General features: G+C 41.1%; 1 protein-coding gene across 5 annotated transcripts in view; it reads right to left on the bottom strand.

The window, feature by feature from the left end:
* DNAH1 (dynein axonemal heavy chain 1) overlaps positions 1 to 18,091 on the bottom strand; it is a 173,835-nt gene that overhangs the window by 116,855 nt on the left and 38,889 nt on the right. For all 5 annotated transcript variants that reach the window (XR_014545436.1, XM_083603182.1, XM_083603179.1 and 2 more), the window contains 13 exons: positions 17,000 to 17,193; positions 15,650 to 15,875; positions 14,845 to 14,964; positions 13,310 to 13,392; positions 12,619 to 12,760; positions 12,053 to 12,208; positions 10,184 to 10,382; positions 8,453 to 8,706; positions 7,717 to 7,929; positions 2,246 to 2,410; positions 1,982 to 2,103; positions 1,481 to 1,586; positions 506 to 685 (listed from right to left, as the gene is read on the bottom strand). Coding sequence is in view for 4 of the 5 variants with exons in the window: in XM_083603182.1 (XP_083459308.1) it covers positions 506 to 685; positions 1,481 to 1,586; positions 1,982 to 2,103; positions 2,246 to 2,410; positions 7,717 to 7,929; positions 8,453 to 8,706; positions 10,184 to 10,382; positions 12,053 to 12,208; positions 12,619 to 12,760; positions 13,310 to 13,392; positions 14,845 to 14,964; positions 15,650 to 15,875; positions 17,000 to 17,193 (2,160 nt within the window). In the remaining variant the exon portion in view is untranslated. The remainder of the gene's footprint in view (positions 1 to 505; positions 686 to 1,480; positions 1,587 to 1,981; positions 2,104 to 2,245; positions 2,411 to 7,716; positions 7,930 to 8,452; positions 8,707 to 10,183; positions 10,383 to 12,052; positions 12,209 to 12,618; positions 12,761 to 13,309; positions 13,393 to 14,844; positions 14,965 to 15,649; positions 15,876 to 16,999; positions 17,194 to 18,091) is intronic.

The raw sequence follows: 18,091 nt of genomic DNA, 5'->3' as shown, positions 1-18,091 counted from the left end.
TGGCTTACAGGCAACAACCGATGAACATGAGTCCAACTGATGTGCGATCGCACATGTGCTCACAGCGTTGAACCTGGAAATGACCCGAAAAGGTCACTAAAAGGGCAGAACGGGGGTGGAACAGGGGCAGGGCAGAACAGAACAGAGGGCACTTGTATGCACTCCGCCACCACATGGGGGCATGGAACAGAAGCCCCACACAAAATGGTTGTTGACTGCACTTCTGCAATCCCTATCAGGATAATGCGTTCCAAGAATAATCTAGATGATGAAAGAATGCTGATCTCAAAATAGACAAGACTACAAGACACAAGAAGGAATGCAGTTATATGCACCATTAAGATCCAAGCATACAGATGGAAAGCCAGAGGATTATTAGAAATATATTTCAAAGATCCGTCAGCAGAGATTGCTGTCCACTGGTTTTTAAGATGAAGCATCCCAAACCCACAAACAAGTTCCATTTCTTAAGTGAAATTTACATAGTTCTATGCAAGACACTTACCTTTGGATAAACCTTGATGGACCTTTCAATGTTGTCCCGCACACTGGCCCTCATGATCCTCTCAACTTCCAGCAACCAGTCTTCCACATTGCCAGTAGGATAAATGGGAGAGAAAAGTTTTACTTCTTCCCCTTCTGCAGAATACATGTGTGTAATTTGGAGATCTTCCTGAAAATGCAGCTAGTGAGAGGAAGCACAGCATGAGAAGCCAAGTAGGAAAATTACCCTCCATCCCCTACTTTGCACAAGGCTGTAGATTCACTGTTGTGTGGGATCCAAAGCGTATATATATATATATATATATATATATATATATATATATATATATAACAATCAACTTCACTGCCCTAAATTCAAACCCCTTGAAGCTCACTCTGCAAATGTTCATTAACTTACTAGATGTTGATTCATATACAAAGGCATATATTTCAATATATAAGCACTTTGCTAGTTAAAGGTGCTGGATTAAAAGGTCACATAAGTATTCTCTACATCTAACAGGAAGAGACGACGCAGTATGGTAATGTGCCTCCTTATTAATCTCATTCAGCCTGAAAAAGAAGGGGCATAGGTACCAAAAAGAAGAGACTGGCACAGAACTGGGTATGTTTTGAGCCTTCTAAAATCAGTGGGCAAACTCAAAACAAACTACATTGCTACACCTTTGTTTGTGTAATTCAGTTTGTGGTCTCCTCTGAGATGGGCACCTAGTTTGCAACCTGTGGTGATTGAATGGCTATCATCCACTGAGAAAAACTCTCCTCTCTCTATCTGTCTCACACACACACACACACACACACACACACACACACACCAAACTGAAGCATGCAGACTTGTAACTGACTTCTTTCATGTATCTAGCTAAATACCAGCTGTTACTATAATCATGCTAGCATAGCAGAACCTGTTCGCTCCATTCCTCTCTGACTCTTCACAGTACAAGCAGGACCCCCAAAGTGGATGGCTATTATTTACCCGAGCAATATTCTCAAAACACTTGCGGAGATGAGGCTGCACAGCTGTGGGGTCTTTGGTCTGAGATAGTATTTCTAACAGCTCATCATCAGAAAGGAAGTAAAATCTGCAAAGAAAGAAGACTGGTGTTTTGTTCCAGGTCTCTAGCTTATCTGCAAGTGAAAGCACTCCAAGATTAAATGCTGAAAATGATATTTAAAACTTTGACCATAATCCTAAAACACTTACTTCAGAGTAAAATCACTTTGCTAGTGGCTGTTATTGGGTGACTGAGGCAATTTTCTCCCTGAAAGAACCTGGGTGCACCAGACCCTCAAAAACACACACCATAGGATCCATATTCTCCCCACTGGACATTTCCTGAATTCTAACATATGGATTTTATCATATGCAAGTCCTACTCAGAGTAGATGCGCAGAAATTATTGGCTCTAAGACCTGTTGTCCCTTTGCTGCATACTGAAGTAGTATGTTGAAGTTCAACCTCAATTAATAGAATTACCTTGGGAAAGCTCCTCTCTTGGTCTCCAAGTATTCACTTAGGCCTTTCTGCACCAGGTCAAGTAGCTTATTACATTCCCGCAGCTTTTCCAGCAGCCTGGGATCAGGACACACATTAATCACCTGGGAACAGCATGACCAACAACTGTTAGTTCTGCTGGCACCTGAATAGATTAGTTGCAGGAACATATAGAAGCAAAGATGAGCAACTTTTAAAAATGTAACAGACTCTGTGTTTTGCAGCCAAGCATTGACATAACCTCACCTCTCTGTTCTCATCAGCATTTTTCATGATTTTTTTCCATGACCTCTCCATAGTTTGGTAGCGCTTGCTTTCCACTGGCAATTGTCTGTTGATGTCTTCCGAGCTGAAAATGGGCTCCAAATACAACCAGGAACGCTGGCATGTCAGCCATTCTTCCAAGACATCCTGACAGGAATGCATGCACATCAGGAAAAGAACACCAACAGGCACACCAATACATATTTACTCAGATTTAATTCCGACTGAATTAAATTGAACTGACTCCCAAGTAAATGAGTATAGGGCAGGCATCCCCAAACTCGGCCCTCCAGATGTTTTGGGACTACAACTCCCATCATCCCTAACTAACAGGACCAGTGGTCAGGGATGATGGGAATTGTAGTCCCAAAACATCTGGAGGGCCAAGTTTGGGGGTGCCTGGTATAGGATTACCACCTAAAGGAATTGGTTCCATTATTTATATTCTGGGCTCAAACTGAAGATCTCTAGGGGAAGAGTCTACAAATTATACATGTTAATATTACAAATATTAGAGTATCTGGATTTTCTTTGCAGTCTGAAGTATTCAAGCTATTGCCTACTCCATTGGTATCACAGTAAATGTCCTAATATGAAAAAGAAAGAAAACTGCAACTCTCCAGAATGATCCTTGGGCAGGTTCAAGTCTAGTTGAGTCCAGTCTAGTTGTAGCCAATTGGGCCTCGGTTGCACAGGGGATAACTCTAGATGATCTCAGTGACTGAGCTAAGATATAAGGGCTCAGATGGTCCTTTCTTCTTCTTCTTCTTCTTCTTCTTCTTCTTCTTCTTCTTCTTCTTCTTCTTCTTTTTGCATCTTGAGCCAAAGTTGTTCAGGGCTTTGCAGCTCAAACAACAGCCTTGAACCTAGTCCAGTAGCATATGGCCAGCCAGTACAGAGGTGTCACATGCTGTTGGCTATCTGCCTCCATCAGTAATTTAGCTCCTGCATTCTACACGAGCTAGAGCTTCCAGACCAGGCCCAAGAGCAGCCTCAAATAGAGGGCATTGTTGTAATCCACTCTCAGGGTTACCAGAGCATGCACTATAGGGGCTGAGTTATCCCACATCAACTGTTGCTGGTCTACCAGATGAAGCTAATAAAAGGCACTCCTAGCTGCAGGTTACTTGGACCTCTAATGAGAAAGATGCATCCAGATGTACCTCCACACTACATTTTGGCTCCTTTAGAGGGAGTGCAGCTTCACCCAGAACAGGCAAGTAGCCTATATTCTGGACACAGGAACCACCGTCCACACAAAAACTCCGTCTTCCCAGGGTTTAAACTCAGTTTTATTGGGCCTCATCCAGTCCACCACTGCATTAAGGCAACAATCTAGCACTTGCACAGCCTCTCCTGATTCAAATATCATGGAGATGTGGAGCTGCATGCCCTCAGAGTACATAACACCTAAGGACCACTCCCAACAGCTTCATATTGATAAGCATCAATGTAAAATCTATTTAGCACTGGAGACAGAATTGTGCTTGATGGGGGGCATGAGAGGAGAGGAGGGAAGCCCCATTGTGCTAGCATAACTATTTAGTTGAATCCAGCCCATTATATTCAAAGAGACTATATTCAAAGAGACTTTCACCCTCGTGAGTGTGTTTAAGACAGATACAACTGGTCTGGTGTATTAGTAAATGTCTCTTCCAGAAACTCAGTGGTAATGCATACACTGCAAAGCCATACAGGGAAGGAGTCATATTTTGGTGTTAAGCATTTTTTTCAGATACATATCATGCAAGAAGAAAGCTGAGTTGCATATTCAACTTACAACATTTACATAAAATATTTGGAATGAAATCCAAATATTTACAACAGAGCACGGCAAAACATAAAAAGATGCAAAAACCAATGGAAGGTGCAATTTAGCTCCATTTTGTGTGTGCGCCAAGTATTTGAACAATAACTGCAACATGTCCACTCATGATGATAGTACTTTCAACAGCTGACAACAAATATCAAAAGTTGTAGCTATAATAAAGGGATTTTGGCTACAATTCTTTTGCAGCACATTTGCTGTTTAAATACCACTGAAGACAAGATGTTGTTAAATTCTTATACGCTATAATACTAGTAAGAAGCTACATGACAGTACTCAGGTCCTTTTTCTACAAGAAATACTACTGGACTTTTAAAATGAGCTTATGTATTTACTTTCGTGGGAATAAAATTAAACAGCAATGTTAGTATGATGGTCTGAGATCTCCTAGTGACAAATAGAATCCATGAGATGTGTTGCTTAATAATTGCTAGTTTGAAAGAAGGCTTTCTGTGGTGATAGGGGTATGTTTTCCCAGAAGTGATAGGCAATGCTAACTCAGCCATTCCAGGTAACAGAATGTACTCAAGCATCAGAACCTAGTAGAGAATGTGTTGCTCCATGCAAGGATCATCGTGCATAAAAACTAGAATCATGATGATGGTCACACAATTCAAGCATCAATAAATAAGGCTAGGTTGGTTATGGTTATTATGAATTAGTTGCCCTTTATTAAACAAACAGAATTTCTGCTACATTTCGGGAGATTTGGGAAACTTCATTGGAAAAATGATAATTTACATAATTTTTAACTTCATGAGTTTTGGTGATGATAAAAATGATCATGGATTTGTATTGATTCTTCTTATATATAGCACAATAACAGTGGAAAAAATAATTTGAGTTGTGTCATTTAGATGAAAGTGAAAAAATGAGCCTCAACTGCAAAAACTGAATTAAGCAATCAATTTAGATCAGGGGCTACTGCCATAGATCCTTTTTCATTGTTTTTATGAATCTTTCTTCTATCATGAATATAAAATTCAATAAAATCTTAATTTTGAACTCTCGATCTAAGGGATGCATTTCAGTGCCACAGTTCATACATTTAGGGAATGAATCGGCTGAGCCTCCTGTGATTTCTCTCCCTCAGGTGGAGGAGAAATCATGCAAGGAATCCAGTCCATATGTTACATCACCTGTGTGGCCGCACAGAAATTTTTTTAGGATTAACTCACAGGAACTGAATTCCAGCACCTCTTAGGTGGATGGCATTGCCATTGTAAGAGAATGGGGGAGGTGTTCATGCTGAGTTCCAGGACCTCTTTTTCTATAAAAAATAGCCCTGTGGCTGCAGGAAACAGGCCACTCTGCATGGAGAAATTTTGCATGTATGAACTGGGGCACAGTGCTGAACAGTTAGTAAGGCCCCAGACAAATAGAAGCCCTTTAAATAATGTCCTTAGCTGAGAAAACATTGGCTATTCCTTGAACACATAGCAAGGAATGAGTCAGATTTGGTTAAGTAGACTAATGGATCACCCACATACCCCTTTAAAACCCTCAAGAGGAGGGGGTCGTTTGATAGAGAAAACAACAACAACATCTAGGCACTGTTTTTGAATGTGCCAAGTGTCCCTTCTTAGGAGCCATGCAAAACTGTGAGCCAATTTATGCTTGCTTTTCACACTCCCAGTGAAATTAGTATTTATTATTCAGGGAGAATAACACTTCTCAATTTGGGCTAAATGTGGAACAGTTAGGCTCCAGAAGTCCGATCTGGCTCACATTAAATTAGTTAATGGTCCAAGTGATAGAATGTTCTCTATGAACAGCCGAAGTAATTGCTTGCAGAACGTCCTGGTGTTTGTTTATTTTAAAACCACTTTTTGAAGTGTTGTGGCTTAGCCAGATTCAAAACACCACTTCCTAGACACCTGATTAAAGATGTTCTGCGCTCTTCCAGTCTCATTGGTACTGGCAGGCATACAATCTCTCTCAGAGACAGGCTGGAGGTTCAGAAATTACTTTGCTCTCTGCTCTTCAGATTTCGTGGGCAGACAGGTGTGTAATGAAGTGTCTTCTTCAAAGCAGGCAGCACTGAGACTTGTGTGGACGGTCAAGAAGCCATACAGAAATATAAATGTGTGTCGAAGCTTTCTGAGACTGAGGTGAAGGGCATCTGAGTCCTAAACATTCATAGTGGTGTATCTCTGCCTTCAACCCCAATATGATGGATATACAACTTAACCCCTTTGCCTCTTATCCTGTTGCTTGAGTCAGTAGATAACAATTGCCCATTCTTCTTGTAGCAATGAATCGCTGTAGCAGTTTTAGTAAACTGAGGATGGTTTATATGGCCCTTCATAGTCTTTGTCACCATTCCATGTTCTGTCCCCCTAATATGCCTTAACTACCAAGATAGAAACATTTTATTACAAAGCCTGAAATTACTACTCTGTGGGGAGGTTTTTCTTCTTCAGTAAAAAAAATCTCAATGCCTTCACCATGTGGAAATCCCATATCAGTAAAAGGAGTAAAAAAAGAAGGGAAGGCCAGGCACAATTCCACATCCAAATCCACACACAGCACACACATAATCACATCAGAACAAGCTTGTCACCTGATTCCTTACAGCCTTGGGTTCCATCCCTTTCTCATCCTGAGGCAATCAGAACATACTCTGCAGACTCTGGTTCAAGCGCATAAGGATGGCTAATGCCCATTAATAAAGCAAAAGAATGATAACATAAAAGCACATGTTCTGCATTGTCAAAACACTTCACTAATAAAAGTACTGTACTATTATTACCTGTTCATTGCAAAAGACCTGCTTGCTTCCATCAGTAACTAAAAGGCTTATTTAAGATATTTGAGTGTAAGAGCTGCCATCAAATTGCCGTAAGTGCGGGTGTGTGCACACAATTTAAAGCACATTAGGGATGGGTGGGAGGGAGGTGCTTCTCTCCCTGCCCCAAAACCAGAATGAGTTCAAAGAGGAAACTACACCAGCAAAATTCTTATAATTGTGTGTGAGAGTGCAGCACGGAGGGTAGGTGGAAGAGAGGTGCTTCTTCACTTTTACACCTGAAATGGGTTTTAAACCCTTTCATCTGGTTATGTCTTATCTTGAAGCCTCAGTGGAACAAAAGGAAACTCTGAAAGCCATTAAAACGTGGCATTCATTTGAATATGTCTTTGGGCCAGAACTACAGTTCTCTTAACGTACAGCTCCACCACCATTATGTCTAGCTTGGCCCTAATCTACTCATATGCCTAATGGTGAGACCTAGCAATTACCGGTACAACTTACAAAATTAGGCTCTTCAGGGTGAACCTGGTCAATAGAGTGACTAAAATATGCAAGGCCATAATTTGTTGTGTATTAAAAAAAAAAGTGCCAAAGTTTCACAGGATGAAAAATTCTCTTTAAATTACTGAAAGAAGTGAAGCCTTGTGGCTATCCAGTCTCATTAAAGTCAGAATCTGATCCAAAGCTCTGTGTAAACTATAAACTGTACACAGAGCTCCCATGTCAACAGGGTCTGATCTCCAAGCATGTATTGGAGGTATGTATACAAAATTGTCCTCAGCCTATTATCATTCTCACAGCTAAATTGGAGTATGCCCTTTGTTATATCCGATTCCACTTTCAAGCGCACAAAAGAATATAGAAAATTATTACCTGAGTCATCTTTAGCTTATTTTCCCAAGTGTTGATCCTTTCCTCAAATGGCTTCTTAAACGGCGAGAAGGACATGCTTTGAGTCATAACAATGTGGTCATCCAGCAGCTGAGAAGCTTCATCAGGACTCTTCAGAATAAATGTTTCTGTTTCTTTATAGGGAACTACATTGAAGAGGATGTATTCCCATTCGTGCTCCATCTTATCCAAGGCCTGGGAAATGAGAAGCAATAAATCTTTAGTCCATATCGAACAGACTTTGCAAAACACTTGCTTCCTTAAGGTGGCAACTAGTGAAAAGTTAATGGAGGTTAATGATCATGGTAACAGACTGAGACTAGCTATAGAGAGAACAAACAAAGGATATGGAAATTACTTTCCATCAGAAAACTCGTTTGGGATAATACATAGACAGACAGGTATAGAAGTAATTGCCAACGAGTTCCTTCCAAGCTCAAGTTATCTAGCATTCTCCAGATCTCCCATACATTCCCAACATCATGCCAGATTAAGAAGTACCTATTTTGCTAGCGCATTCAGAAAGTCTACCTATTTTTTTAAAAAACATTATTTTTAGCTGACTAGTGCTTTTGTTAGACATTTTCAGAAATATTTAGGGCAAATGTTAAAATCCCTGGATATGAGGAACAATCAGAAGAAAAGCATTCATCTACAGAAAACACTGCAGCATAAAGGATGACACCGCAAGGAAGGTCAGACAGAATGGTCTCCTTACATGCTCAATTGAGTATTCCTTCCCTGCAATCTCAGCTATTTTGGCTATGATCTCGATGTGATCCTGAAGCTTCATCTCCAGACAGCGTGCAAACGTCAAATTGGCCTTTGGCCTCACATTGATTTTGATCTCTTCAGAAAGCATCTCCCAGTGACGGTTGCGCATACCAGGATTGCGTAGACCTTGAATCAGGGGTATGTATGGTCTGAATTCCTCAATCTTGCCACGGATTTCCACTGCAACGTCCTGGCATGCTTAACAGAATATAAAAAAATGTACCATCAATCAACAGTTCTAAGGTTACATAATATAGTGCAAATCAGAACAGACTCATTGAAATCAACAGATGTAAGTTACTTAAGTCCACTTATTTCAATGGGTCTACTCTGACTATGACAAACATATCAGCCATTGTGTGCAGAAACACAAGACTAAATTGTTTGCTTTAGGGAAAGGGTACTGGGCAACACAATGTTACATTATCCAAAGGGAAATGTTGTATGTTGCCCATAATTTGTTCCTTATTTGTACATTTGAATCAATACCATAATATTTTCTTTAATACATATATTTGCTCCCTTTTAAGTTATGGGAAAGGTACAAGCTCTGCAAAGAATAGGAGATAATGGGTTGTAGTCAACATTTGTCAGAGCAAGCATTCATGTTTACCCGATCTCCCCTCTCCTCCCCCTACATGCTGTTCTGGGGGTTCTCCCAACATTCCATATTTGAAGAAGTGGGGAGAAGAGGCAAGGAAGTTCCACTGTGCTTCAACTAGGCAGGGGTGGCCAACTCCCAAGAGACTGCAGTCTACTTACAAAATTAAAAGCTGGCAGTGATCTACCCTCACTGGGGGGGGGGGCAGGTCTATGTTGTTGACCTTTTTTTAGGGAGGAGGAAAGCCCCATTTTTTAGGGTTTGGGGGCAGAAAGAGGAACAGTCGCTCATCAACAAATCACTGAGGAAACAAACAGCCTCACTAACTGAACTCCGTCTTCCATTCTGAAAATCATGCAACAATGGAGGCGGGGCAAGGGGGCGGGGCCAGAATCGATTTTGACAAGGCTAAGGAAAGGGACCTAGCAATTGACCATGATCTACCAAAACCTCCTGGGGATCTACCAATAGATCACGATTGACCTGTTGGACATCCCTGTACTAGAGCAACAATGAATACAGTCCATCTGCTTTTAAATGATTAAATTTAGCAAACTGTGATGCATGGGTGTGTAGCCTCTGTTTATTCTTGCAATGAAGGACTAACACCCCAGCACCGTCTTTGACAAGATCAGAACATTGTGATATAAGAAAAGCCAATTCTGGAAGACTTGCTCTATTACACAACTGTGTATTTTTAATCCTGCTTTGAATGAGTCACCTTCACTCATACCTTCAACTCCTCCTCCGTTAAGGTTGATTCACTGCAGCACTTAGAACAGAATTAATTGTTTAGAATAAAATACAAGTCAAGAAAAGAAACAAGATTCCCCCACTATAGAATATTTTACAGTGTTAATATGAAGCCATTGTAAATATAATTTTAGAGAACGTTTGCAGTTCTACTATATCTTTACAATTTCTGAAATGGTTGCAAGGGATGCTAAATCTGTCAGTTTTGATTTCTCCCCATTTCTCATTTCCCCAATATTAATTTCAGTTGATCACATTTCTGTTTGCTTTTTGAATCTGTTTGCTTTTTAAAAAAATGATATTTCAAGGCTCTGTAGCTACCTGGAATATCCTTGAACTGTTTCACACACTTGTGCATTGTCTTAAAGGACTCGTTGACATTCTTCTCCAGCTGTTCTGCATCAATTGCAGACAGAGGATCATTCATCCAGCTGTCAGCCCAGCGAAGCCAGTCCGATGCTGTAGTCCAGAGATCATAGAAGGGCTGAAAGTCCTTAACCATCCTGGACAGCTTATCGTACTGGAGAAACCAGAAGAATATTACTAACTGCTAATGGGCACATGTTCCACAGAAAAATAACCTGTAACGTCTTCCAAACAATTCCAGCATGCCATCAGGGTGTACATTCACTAGGTTGTTCTCTCTAAGTCAGCAGGGAGCCTTGAACTGACTTCATGAAAGTACCTTCTGTTTGTCTAGTGGGCAAGGGACCTTCCCTTTGTTTCTTGGGCACAATATGTGACTATACATGTGCCAAGATTACAATAGTCTCAGAGTTTCCATGTGGATTGGGTCCAGGCTATCTGAAAGAGCTTATCACCCTATGAGACTGCCTGAGCTTTGAAATCTTCCAGGGAGGGTTTTCTCTTGGTCCCACTACCTTCATAGGCACTTTTGGTGAGGACACAAGAGAGAATCTTATTCGTGGCTGCTCCCAGATTGCTGAACTCTCTTCCATGGGAGGCTAGGCTGGCCCCCTCTCTGATTTCTTTTCAGCGGCAGGCAAATACTATTTTGTTCAGACAGGCCTTTTGCCACTAACTAGCTGTTGTGGCAGGATCTTCTAAGGGTGGGTGCTGCACTCTGTGTGTTTGTGTGTGTATGCACTTCTAAATGGTTTGAAGTGTTTACAGTGCTGTTTTAATAGCTACTTTTTCGATTTTAAAAAATATTTATATTAATTGTCTGTTTGTAGCGGTATTTATTTTAATTCATGCTGTGAGCCACCTTGGGAGAAAGGCAGGTTATAAATAAAAGTAACTAAATAAATAGGGAAAGAGAGGAGAAAGGAGAACAGACACACACTGTACAAAAGTGCACACAAACCATATTATCCTATGTATAAAGGGAACAAAATCCAGTCACTAAACAACAGTAAGTCCCATAGATTTCCACAGGAAGAACTTGATCATATAACTGTGCACTCTCATTCAGAACCATGTGACATGCTTCTATTTGACTAGATCACTTCTTCTCTTTCTGTTTGTTTCAAATATTTTATTTTAGTTAGTCATAATTATTACATGACCACAGAAAGATTCCAACACAATTAATTCTGCTATATTAGAGATCTCACACAATTATTAATACCTATTTAAAGCATAAAAATGCAAAAAATGTAAACAATTATTTGGATTTCTCCTTATCCTCTATGGAAAAGAAGCAAATACAATGTCTCATTCTTTTTAAAAGTAGCATATTTAAAATAAAATATTTTTTTAATAGCATCTTTAAAAACAAAAAAACCAACAGCAAGAAAAAAGTGTTAATTAAATAGCACATTTGGAGTTTTAAGGTTTCAGTAAATGAAATCATCATATAGAAATTCCTAATCCCCAGTAGCTGCTTCTTGCTTCTGAACTGGGAGCCAAGCCAACAATATAGCTTGCAGCCATACGTTTATGAAAGTTTTGAGATCTCTGCCACATGAATTGCTTCATGAATGCCTTGCATCTTCCAGCTCTTCTTGCATGAGCTCTCCCCAAAAACTGAGAATAATATAATAAAGTGGAGTGGCTAGCATACTACTTTGTTCTGTGCCAGTTTAGTGAGACCACATGGTTAGAAAATGAAGGTGAGCAACATGGCGGAGTTATAAAGAAAGACTGGCAATATCTGGTGAAGTTTCTGCTGTTATCAACAGAGATGCAAAAAGCAGAATGAAGGTAGCAAGGGAATTGGGAACTTACATTAGTCACTGGCACCCCAAAAATCCGTTCCCTGTTGTTGTACAGTAATGCCAATTGCTGGGAGTCCTTCAAATGCTTCTTAATTCTTCTTGCTTCATTGGCTATCTCATGTGCCCGGTTTATATCACTGTGCGCAGAAAACCCTGCAACAGCAATCTGTGAAAGAAAAGCAGTCATCGCAAGCAGGGAGATAGAGCCCATGATACATAACCATAGAGTTGGGAGAGGTGGATAGTATAATTTAAGATCCTTTAAATGGTCATAAATACTGGATAGAATCCTGGCAATAGCAAGTCTCAGATGGCTATGAGTTTTTACCGTGCAAAGTGGAAACACTTCCCTCTCTCCTGGTCACACTGGAACTTGCTAGCTAAGGATGATAATGCACCTTGAGTAATGGACAATCACCCACAACAATGATCTCTATGTCCCTAGGATCAATGAGGAATAGACCCAGCTAACTCCATGTGTCAAGCTCTTATTTTAGTTCATCCCCAGCTACCCGCTGATGATAGTTGATACTTAAAGTGAGTGTAGAGGACGACTCTGGTGCCCATTATCAGTACCTGAAGACCATCCAGCCGTTCCAAGAAGTTGGTTTGATCCATGAGCTGAATTTTACGGAATCTTTCTTCATCTTCGATGTGCTGCTGCCTTATCAATTCAATCTGTGTGGTGATCTTCAGAGGCCAGCCGCTTGCAGCCCACCTGACAACATAAAGAGAGTCGCACAAATGCACCATGTATCCAATCCTCTGAGATGATCAAAGCTGTAGCTCAGCAACATCTAGTGGGGCACAGGCGCCCCCAAAACCCTGCCTTGCATGTGTGTGCTGAGTCTTACAAATTGGGTGCCTGGGACGCACTATATTACAAATCTGTAATAAAATGCTGACACCCCATGGCAACTCTCAAATCCCTGTGAGCACCTTGCACCCACACAGAAATACACAGCCTAACAATTTCATGCTGTGCAGCCCCCAAATTCACTGGCTTTTCATGAAAAATAAAACAAAATAAAGGCCTCCGGTTTGCTAAAAGCCTCAGAAACAAGAAGGTTGCTTCAATCCCTGGCCCAGAGGCTGGCACCACCACTGGTTCTGCATTTGAATAAGGTAGTTCAGTGGGCATCTTTTCTGGCAGCCTGAAGAGATTTGCTGAAGCCCTTTGATGTGCAAATAAAGCCCTGAGGCAGAAAATATGGTATCTGAAGCCAAAGGTCTTGCTCTGACTGCAGGGGAAATGCCTTGTGCTTACTTGTCATTGAAGTCATCTTGAGTCAAATTGTAGAGGAAATCCTCCATGACTTCGTATTCTTCCATGACCTTACTTATCAATTCCTATGCAATGACAGAAAGAGAGAGAGGAGCCGATAAGCAGGGCTTTGCTTGCATGATCAAAATTTCATTCCATCTGTGTTATAATATTGTTGCACAAAAAAACGCTACCTATAAGTCAAATGTCTGGGTATGGTGGTATTCGAGTACAGTGAAAGAGGGACAAAGAATACACTTCTACAGTTCTTTTTAGGTTACAACAACACAGAGGATCCAGCAGGCCTTAGGAGTCTCAAGAAGCACTGGGTGAATGTGTTTTCTGTACCTTATTGTTTCATGAAAGAACTTTAATAAAAATCTTAACACACACAAAAAAAGAAAAAAGCAGCAGCACTGGGTGGAATTCAACATCATGCTGTGGTGAACATCCCATCAGCAGAAGCTTTGCAGGTTACCTGATGGAACAACCCCTCTCCTCTCTTCCTGGGGGTTCTTCGACACCTACTCCTGAGCAAATTTCAGGAGGGGGATCAGGGGAGGAGGGGAGCCCTCGTGCAAGGCACATTAAGTGAATCTTGCTCACTGCTTCAGGCTTGAGAACAAACAAGGTACACAAAGCTTGAGAAGTGCCACAGGCCATTGAAATAGTGTATTATAATTCCACTCTGGTTACATTAATATGATACCACCCTGGTATGGTTAAGAAGTCAATGTCAACGGGGTCACTGTTAGCCCACAAGTTATTAATATGCAAATATTCAACATCTAAAATTTGTACTGAGCAAAAAGCTTTGAAGCAGGTGTGATAAGCAATCCAAACACAGGCAGGCATTTTAACACCTATCCCACCCTAGACACCTGCATGCTCTTTAACTGAATTCATGACCATGATTGGTAGTCAGACCAGTGGCGTAGCGTGGGTTGTCAGCACCCGGGGCAAGGCAAGTAATTTACGCCCCCTAACCCGTGGATTTGCGCCCCCTAACCCGTGGATTTGCGCCCCCTAACCCATTGATTTGCCCTAACCCCAGATGTTGCGCCCGGTGCGGTCCGCCCCCCCTGCACCCCCCACGCTACGCCACTGAGTCAGACAGCTGTCAGCCCAACTTGGAGGCATGATGATTTGCACACACATTCATCCACATACTATAGTGCAGATGCTTAAAAGGTGTATTGGTGAAATTTCATGCACTGAGTTAAGATCTGCTTTCCAGTGATTTCATTAGCAAACTATGCATGAATAGCATGCATCTGCTTCTTACATCTGCTCCCTAAAATAATGAACTGGGAATTTGTCAACAGCTGTAGAGTTCCTTAATACCTTCAGTGCTACCTGATGAAGTGTTTTTGTAACTACCAACTTGCATATGCATCTGCTAAGAGAATCTGATTTATTCAAAGCAGCCCACAATTACTGTTCTGGTCAGGATGAGGTACTGGATTAAAAGCTCAGTGATCTACCCATTATCTACTTCACTCTAATAGTTTGATGCCACACATGCAGCCACTTCTTACCTCCTGCACTTTCTGCTTCTCAGGGATTCCTTTCATCCACTCCCGCAGCTCAGCCAGCTCCTCAATGCTGTTTGGTTTTTCATAAATTTTTCGGCTGATGGCTTTGAAAGCTTCACAGATCTGCAGAAAGAAGTGATGACTCTCTGAATGATAATATTTAAACAAATAGTGAAATCATTTGATATAACTCAAAAGTAATTATAAGAATTCAACATTCCTTTAAAAACAACAACGACGAAATACGGAAGGACATTGGGCATACGGAAACAGAGAGATTCTGACCAGGACAACATCACACCATGTACTTTTCTTAACTAAATATTAGGCAGGGAGGAAACATGGGACGGAGGCAGCCAAACACTCATTGGAATGTGTCCCTGAACATCAGCTGTGCAGGTCTTCATCTAAAGTCATCAAGACGATTGGGATGATTGGGATGGCATTGGGGATTAATAAAATGAGAATGGTGTAGCAGATTAGAAATGCTATAAAGAATACTGAAAAAGAAGGTTTTTGCACATGAATATGTTTGAAAGTGGCAATAGGAGAACCATAAACCTTTTTATATGATGCTCTTCCTGCACTGACACATTTGTGCAGAAGCACTTGACTTAACCGGCTGTTAGATCTCACACTAGAACAATCCCCAGCAGTACATATATTTATATATACATGCTAAGAAGAGTTCAAAATTGCTGTTATGACTGCAATTCATTCCTTTTCCTTGTAACTTCTTTGCAATTGTAAACTTCCAGAAACAGCTACAGAATTACTCCTCTGGATGAGTACCAAGTATGAAACTCACATCTTCCACTTGCTCATGTAAATTCTTAGCCAATATATCCAGCATAGTGGTGGCCAACGCTTTGCATTTCTTGGAAAGGTTTTGCCGTACGCCTTCAACGCTGAGATGAAAGGGGCCAATCACCATGCTACCAGGCAAGCTGTTGTCCAGCAACTCCTTTTCTGCCATATGCTTGTTAACGATCTCTCTCACCTCTTGAGCAGGAGGGCACTGCTCCAGATATGGTCTAGAGAAATATGGAATTATTATTAAGGGAAGACTCACCACCATAACACAGGTAAAGACAGGCATACTGCATACTGTGCCAGAATATGATTTCCCACTTACAGCAGGAACATATAATTTATAAACGGCAAATGTAACCAGTGAAAGGCTTCAAGGCCATTCAACAAATCTGCACTTGCAAAAGCCCTTGGAGATTAGAGGAAGGAAGCTGAGTCTGTTGTGCTGCAAGATCCACAGTCGGAGGATTACTAGTTGCTGGAAACTGCAGGAGGGCAGAGTGCTCTTGTGCTCAGGTCCTGCTTGTGGGGTTTCCAACAGGCATCTGTGTGGCCACTGTGAGAACAGGATGCTGGACTAGGAGGGATATTGGCTTGATCCAGCAGGCTCCTCTTACGGCCTTATGATTGCTCTGACTAAACACAAGGTGGTGGTGGTAATGGAGAGGTCTTTGCTTCTAGCACTTAGGAATGAAGAAAGATATAAATACCTTCAGGGTAGAATGGCAGTTTTTAAAAACCCAAGGGTTCGTAAGGCCAGATTTACATTCTATGCTCTTAAGATTTTGAAGTACACAGTTAAAATGTAAGGTGTGAATACAAGAAACAGGAGCAGATGTTGCTTCTTGTTCCCTGTTACGTGTATGCTTGGAGGCACCTAGATTTGTTACCTTAGGTGTGTAAAAGCCCTAAGAAAAGAAAACAGGTAGCCAATGACCACACTGATGCTAAAACAACAATGTACAGTAATCTGTTTCCCAGTGTACCTCACAGTACCATGGGCACAGTCCTAAGTTTTCTTCCATGAACAGAACATCATCCTCCCAAATGGGGTTTTCCTACTTCCTTTCCTGAAAATCACTTATGGAGACTGGGAGACTCTTGGCAATCGTATGTAATATGACATGGGGGCCTGCAGATAAAGGGCGAGTTGACCAAGTTCCCTCCTCCCACGTGCACAGATAAGTAACTTAGGGTCCAAGCCCATGTATTTGGGGGAACTTTGTCTTCAGAAAACATTTGCCACTGAAAGTGAAATCAATGCAGAAGGCAGTGCATTAATCTACCCATGCAACTATAGAAAAACCTCTTATGCAAGTCCCTGCTCTTCCCTTTAAAAGCTACATACTTTAGGAGGCTGTTGATGTCACGGTTATTCAGTTCCAAGTACTTTTCATAATTCTTGGCATAAGCTTGGAGGGGAATCAGGGCTTTGCGGATACAGGTGATGATGGTTTTGCGCAGTTCGATCACAGGTGGCTCATACAGACCCACTGACTCCAGCAACGGTGTGCCACAGATGAACATGTTTTCAAGCACGTGCTGAACAAGGGACAAAAGAACAGCCATTCAGCACAAACTGCTTCTATTTTCTCCTTCAAGTCTGTTGTACAAAATTGAAATCCATCTACTGCTAGACAGTTAATGCTCCTCCTGCTCTTTGTATTGGATACCTCAGTAAAAACCAATGCCAACCCAAGGAACCGTAGCCTTAATCATAATACAGGTTACCATATATGTTTACCAGACTTTGTATAAACGAAAGCTTGCAGGGGTCTCAATTTAGAGACCCATCTTTAATGTATGGAGCCCCACTAGAATTTCTGGTCATACTACTTGTGGTTTGCTCCAAATGTTGCCTCACTTGCACTGCAGCTTATCTCTATGAGTTGCTCTTGGCTGAAAGCTGCCTACCCCAGCATTCAAGAGGTTAGGTATTTTGGATAACCTAGCCTTTAACATGGATTGTTGGCTTTCAAATGATACAACCATGTGCAACTTAGTGTGCTTCAGATTTTTATGAGATCATGCTCTGTGCCCTAAACAATACCTGCAGAGATCATTTCAAGGAGGCAGGAGACTCAATATGTAAGACACCCCTTGATGGGAAAAGGACCTTCCACCTTAGCCAAAACCAACAACAGCACATTTCAGAAACTGCAGACAAGCAATCTTTAGGTTATTGTGAAGCTCACTTTAATGATAGCTCTTGAATTATCTCGATTTTGTTATAAAAAGAAGCAAGCCTCTTTTTAAATTGAAGTGATAAGATAAATACACTAAACACATAATCACACATCTTGTATCCTGCCACTACTTCAATGTCGGTATTAACAGCTTCAGGATTTAAAATTGCAACATTATTGCCAGCACTTCTTATTTGATTCTGGCATGTTTTCCTCAATGCTAAAAGTGTTGGCTGAATCATTCTCCTGTTAGC

Source organism: Podarcis filfolensis, assembly GCF_964270895.1.
Source record: "Podarcis filfolensis genome assembly, chromosome: 2".
In the NCBI taxonomy this organism is placed as follows: domain Eukaryota; kingdom Metazoa; phylum Chordata; class Lepidosauria; order Squamata; family Lacertidae; genus Podarcis; species Podarcis filfolensis.
The sequence above is the reverse complement of the archived record's forward strand: the minus strand, read 5'-3'. Positions and strand labels throughout refer to the sequence as shown.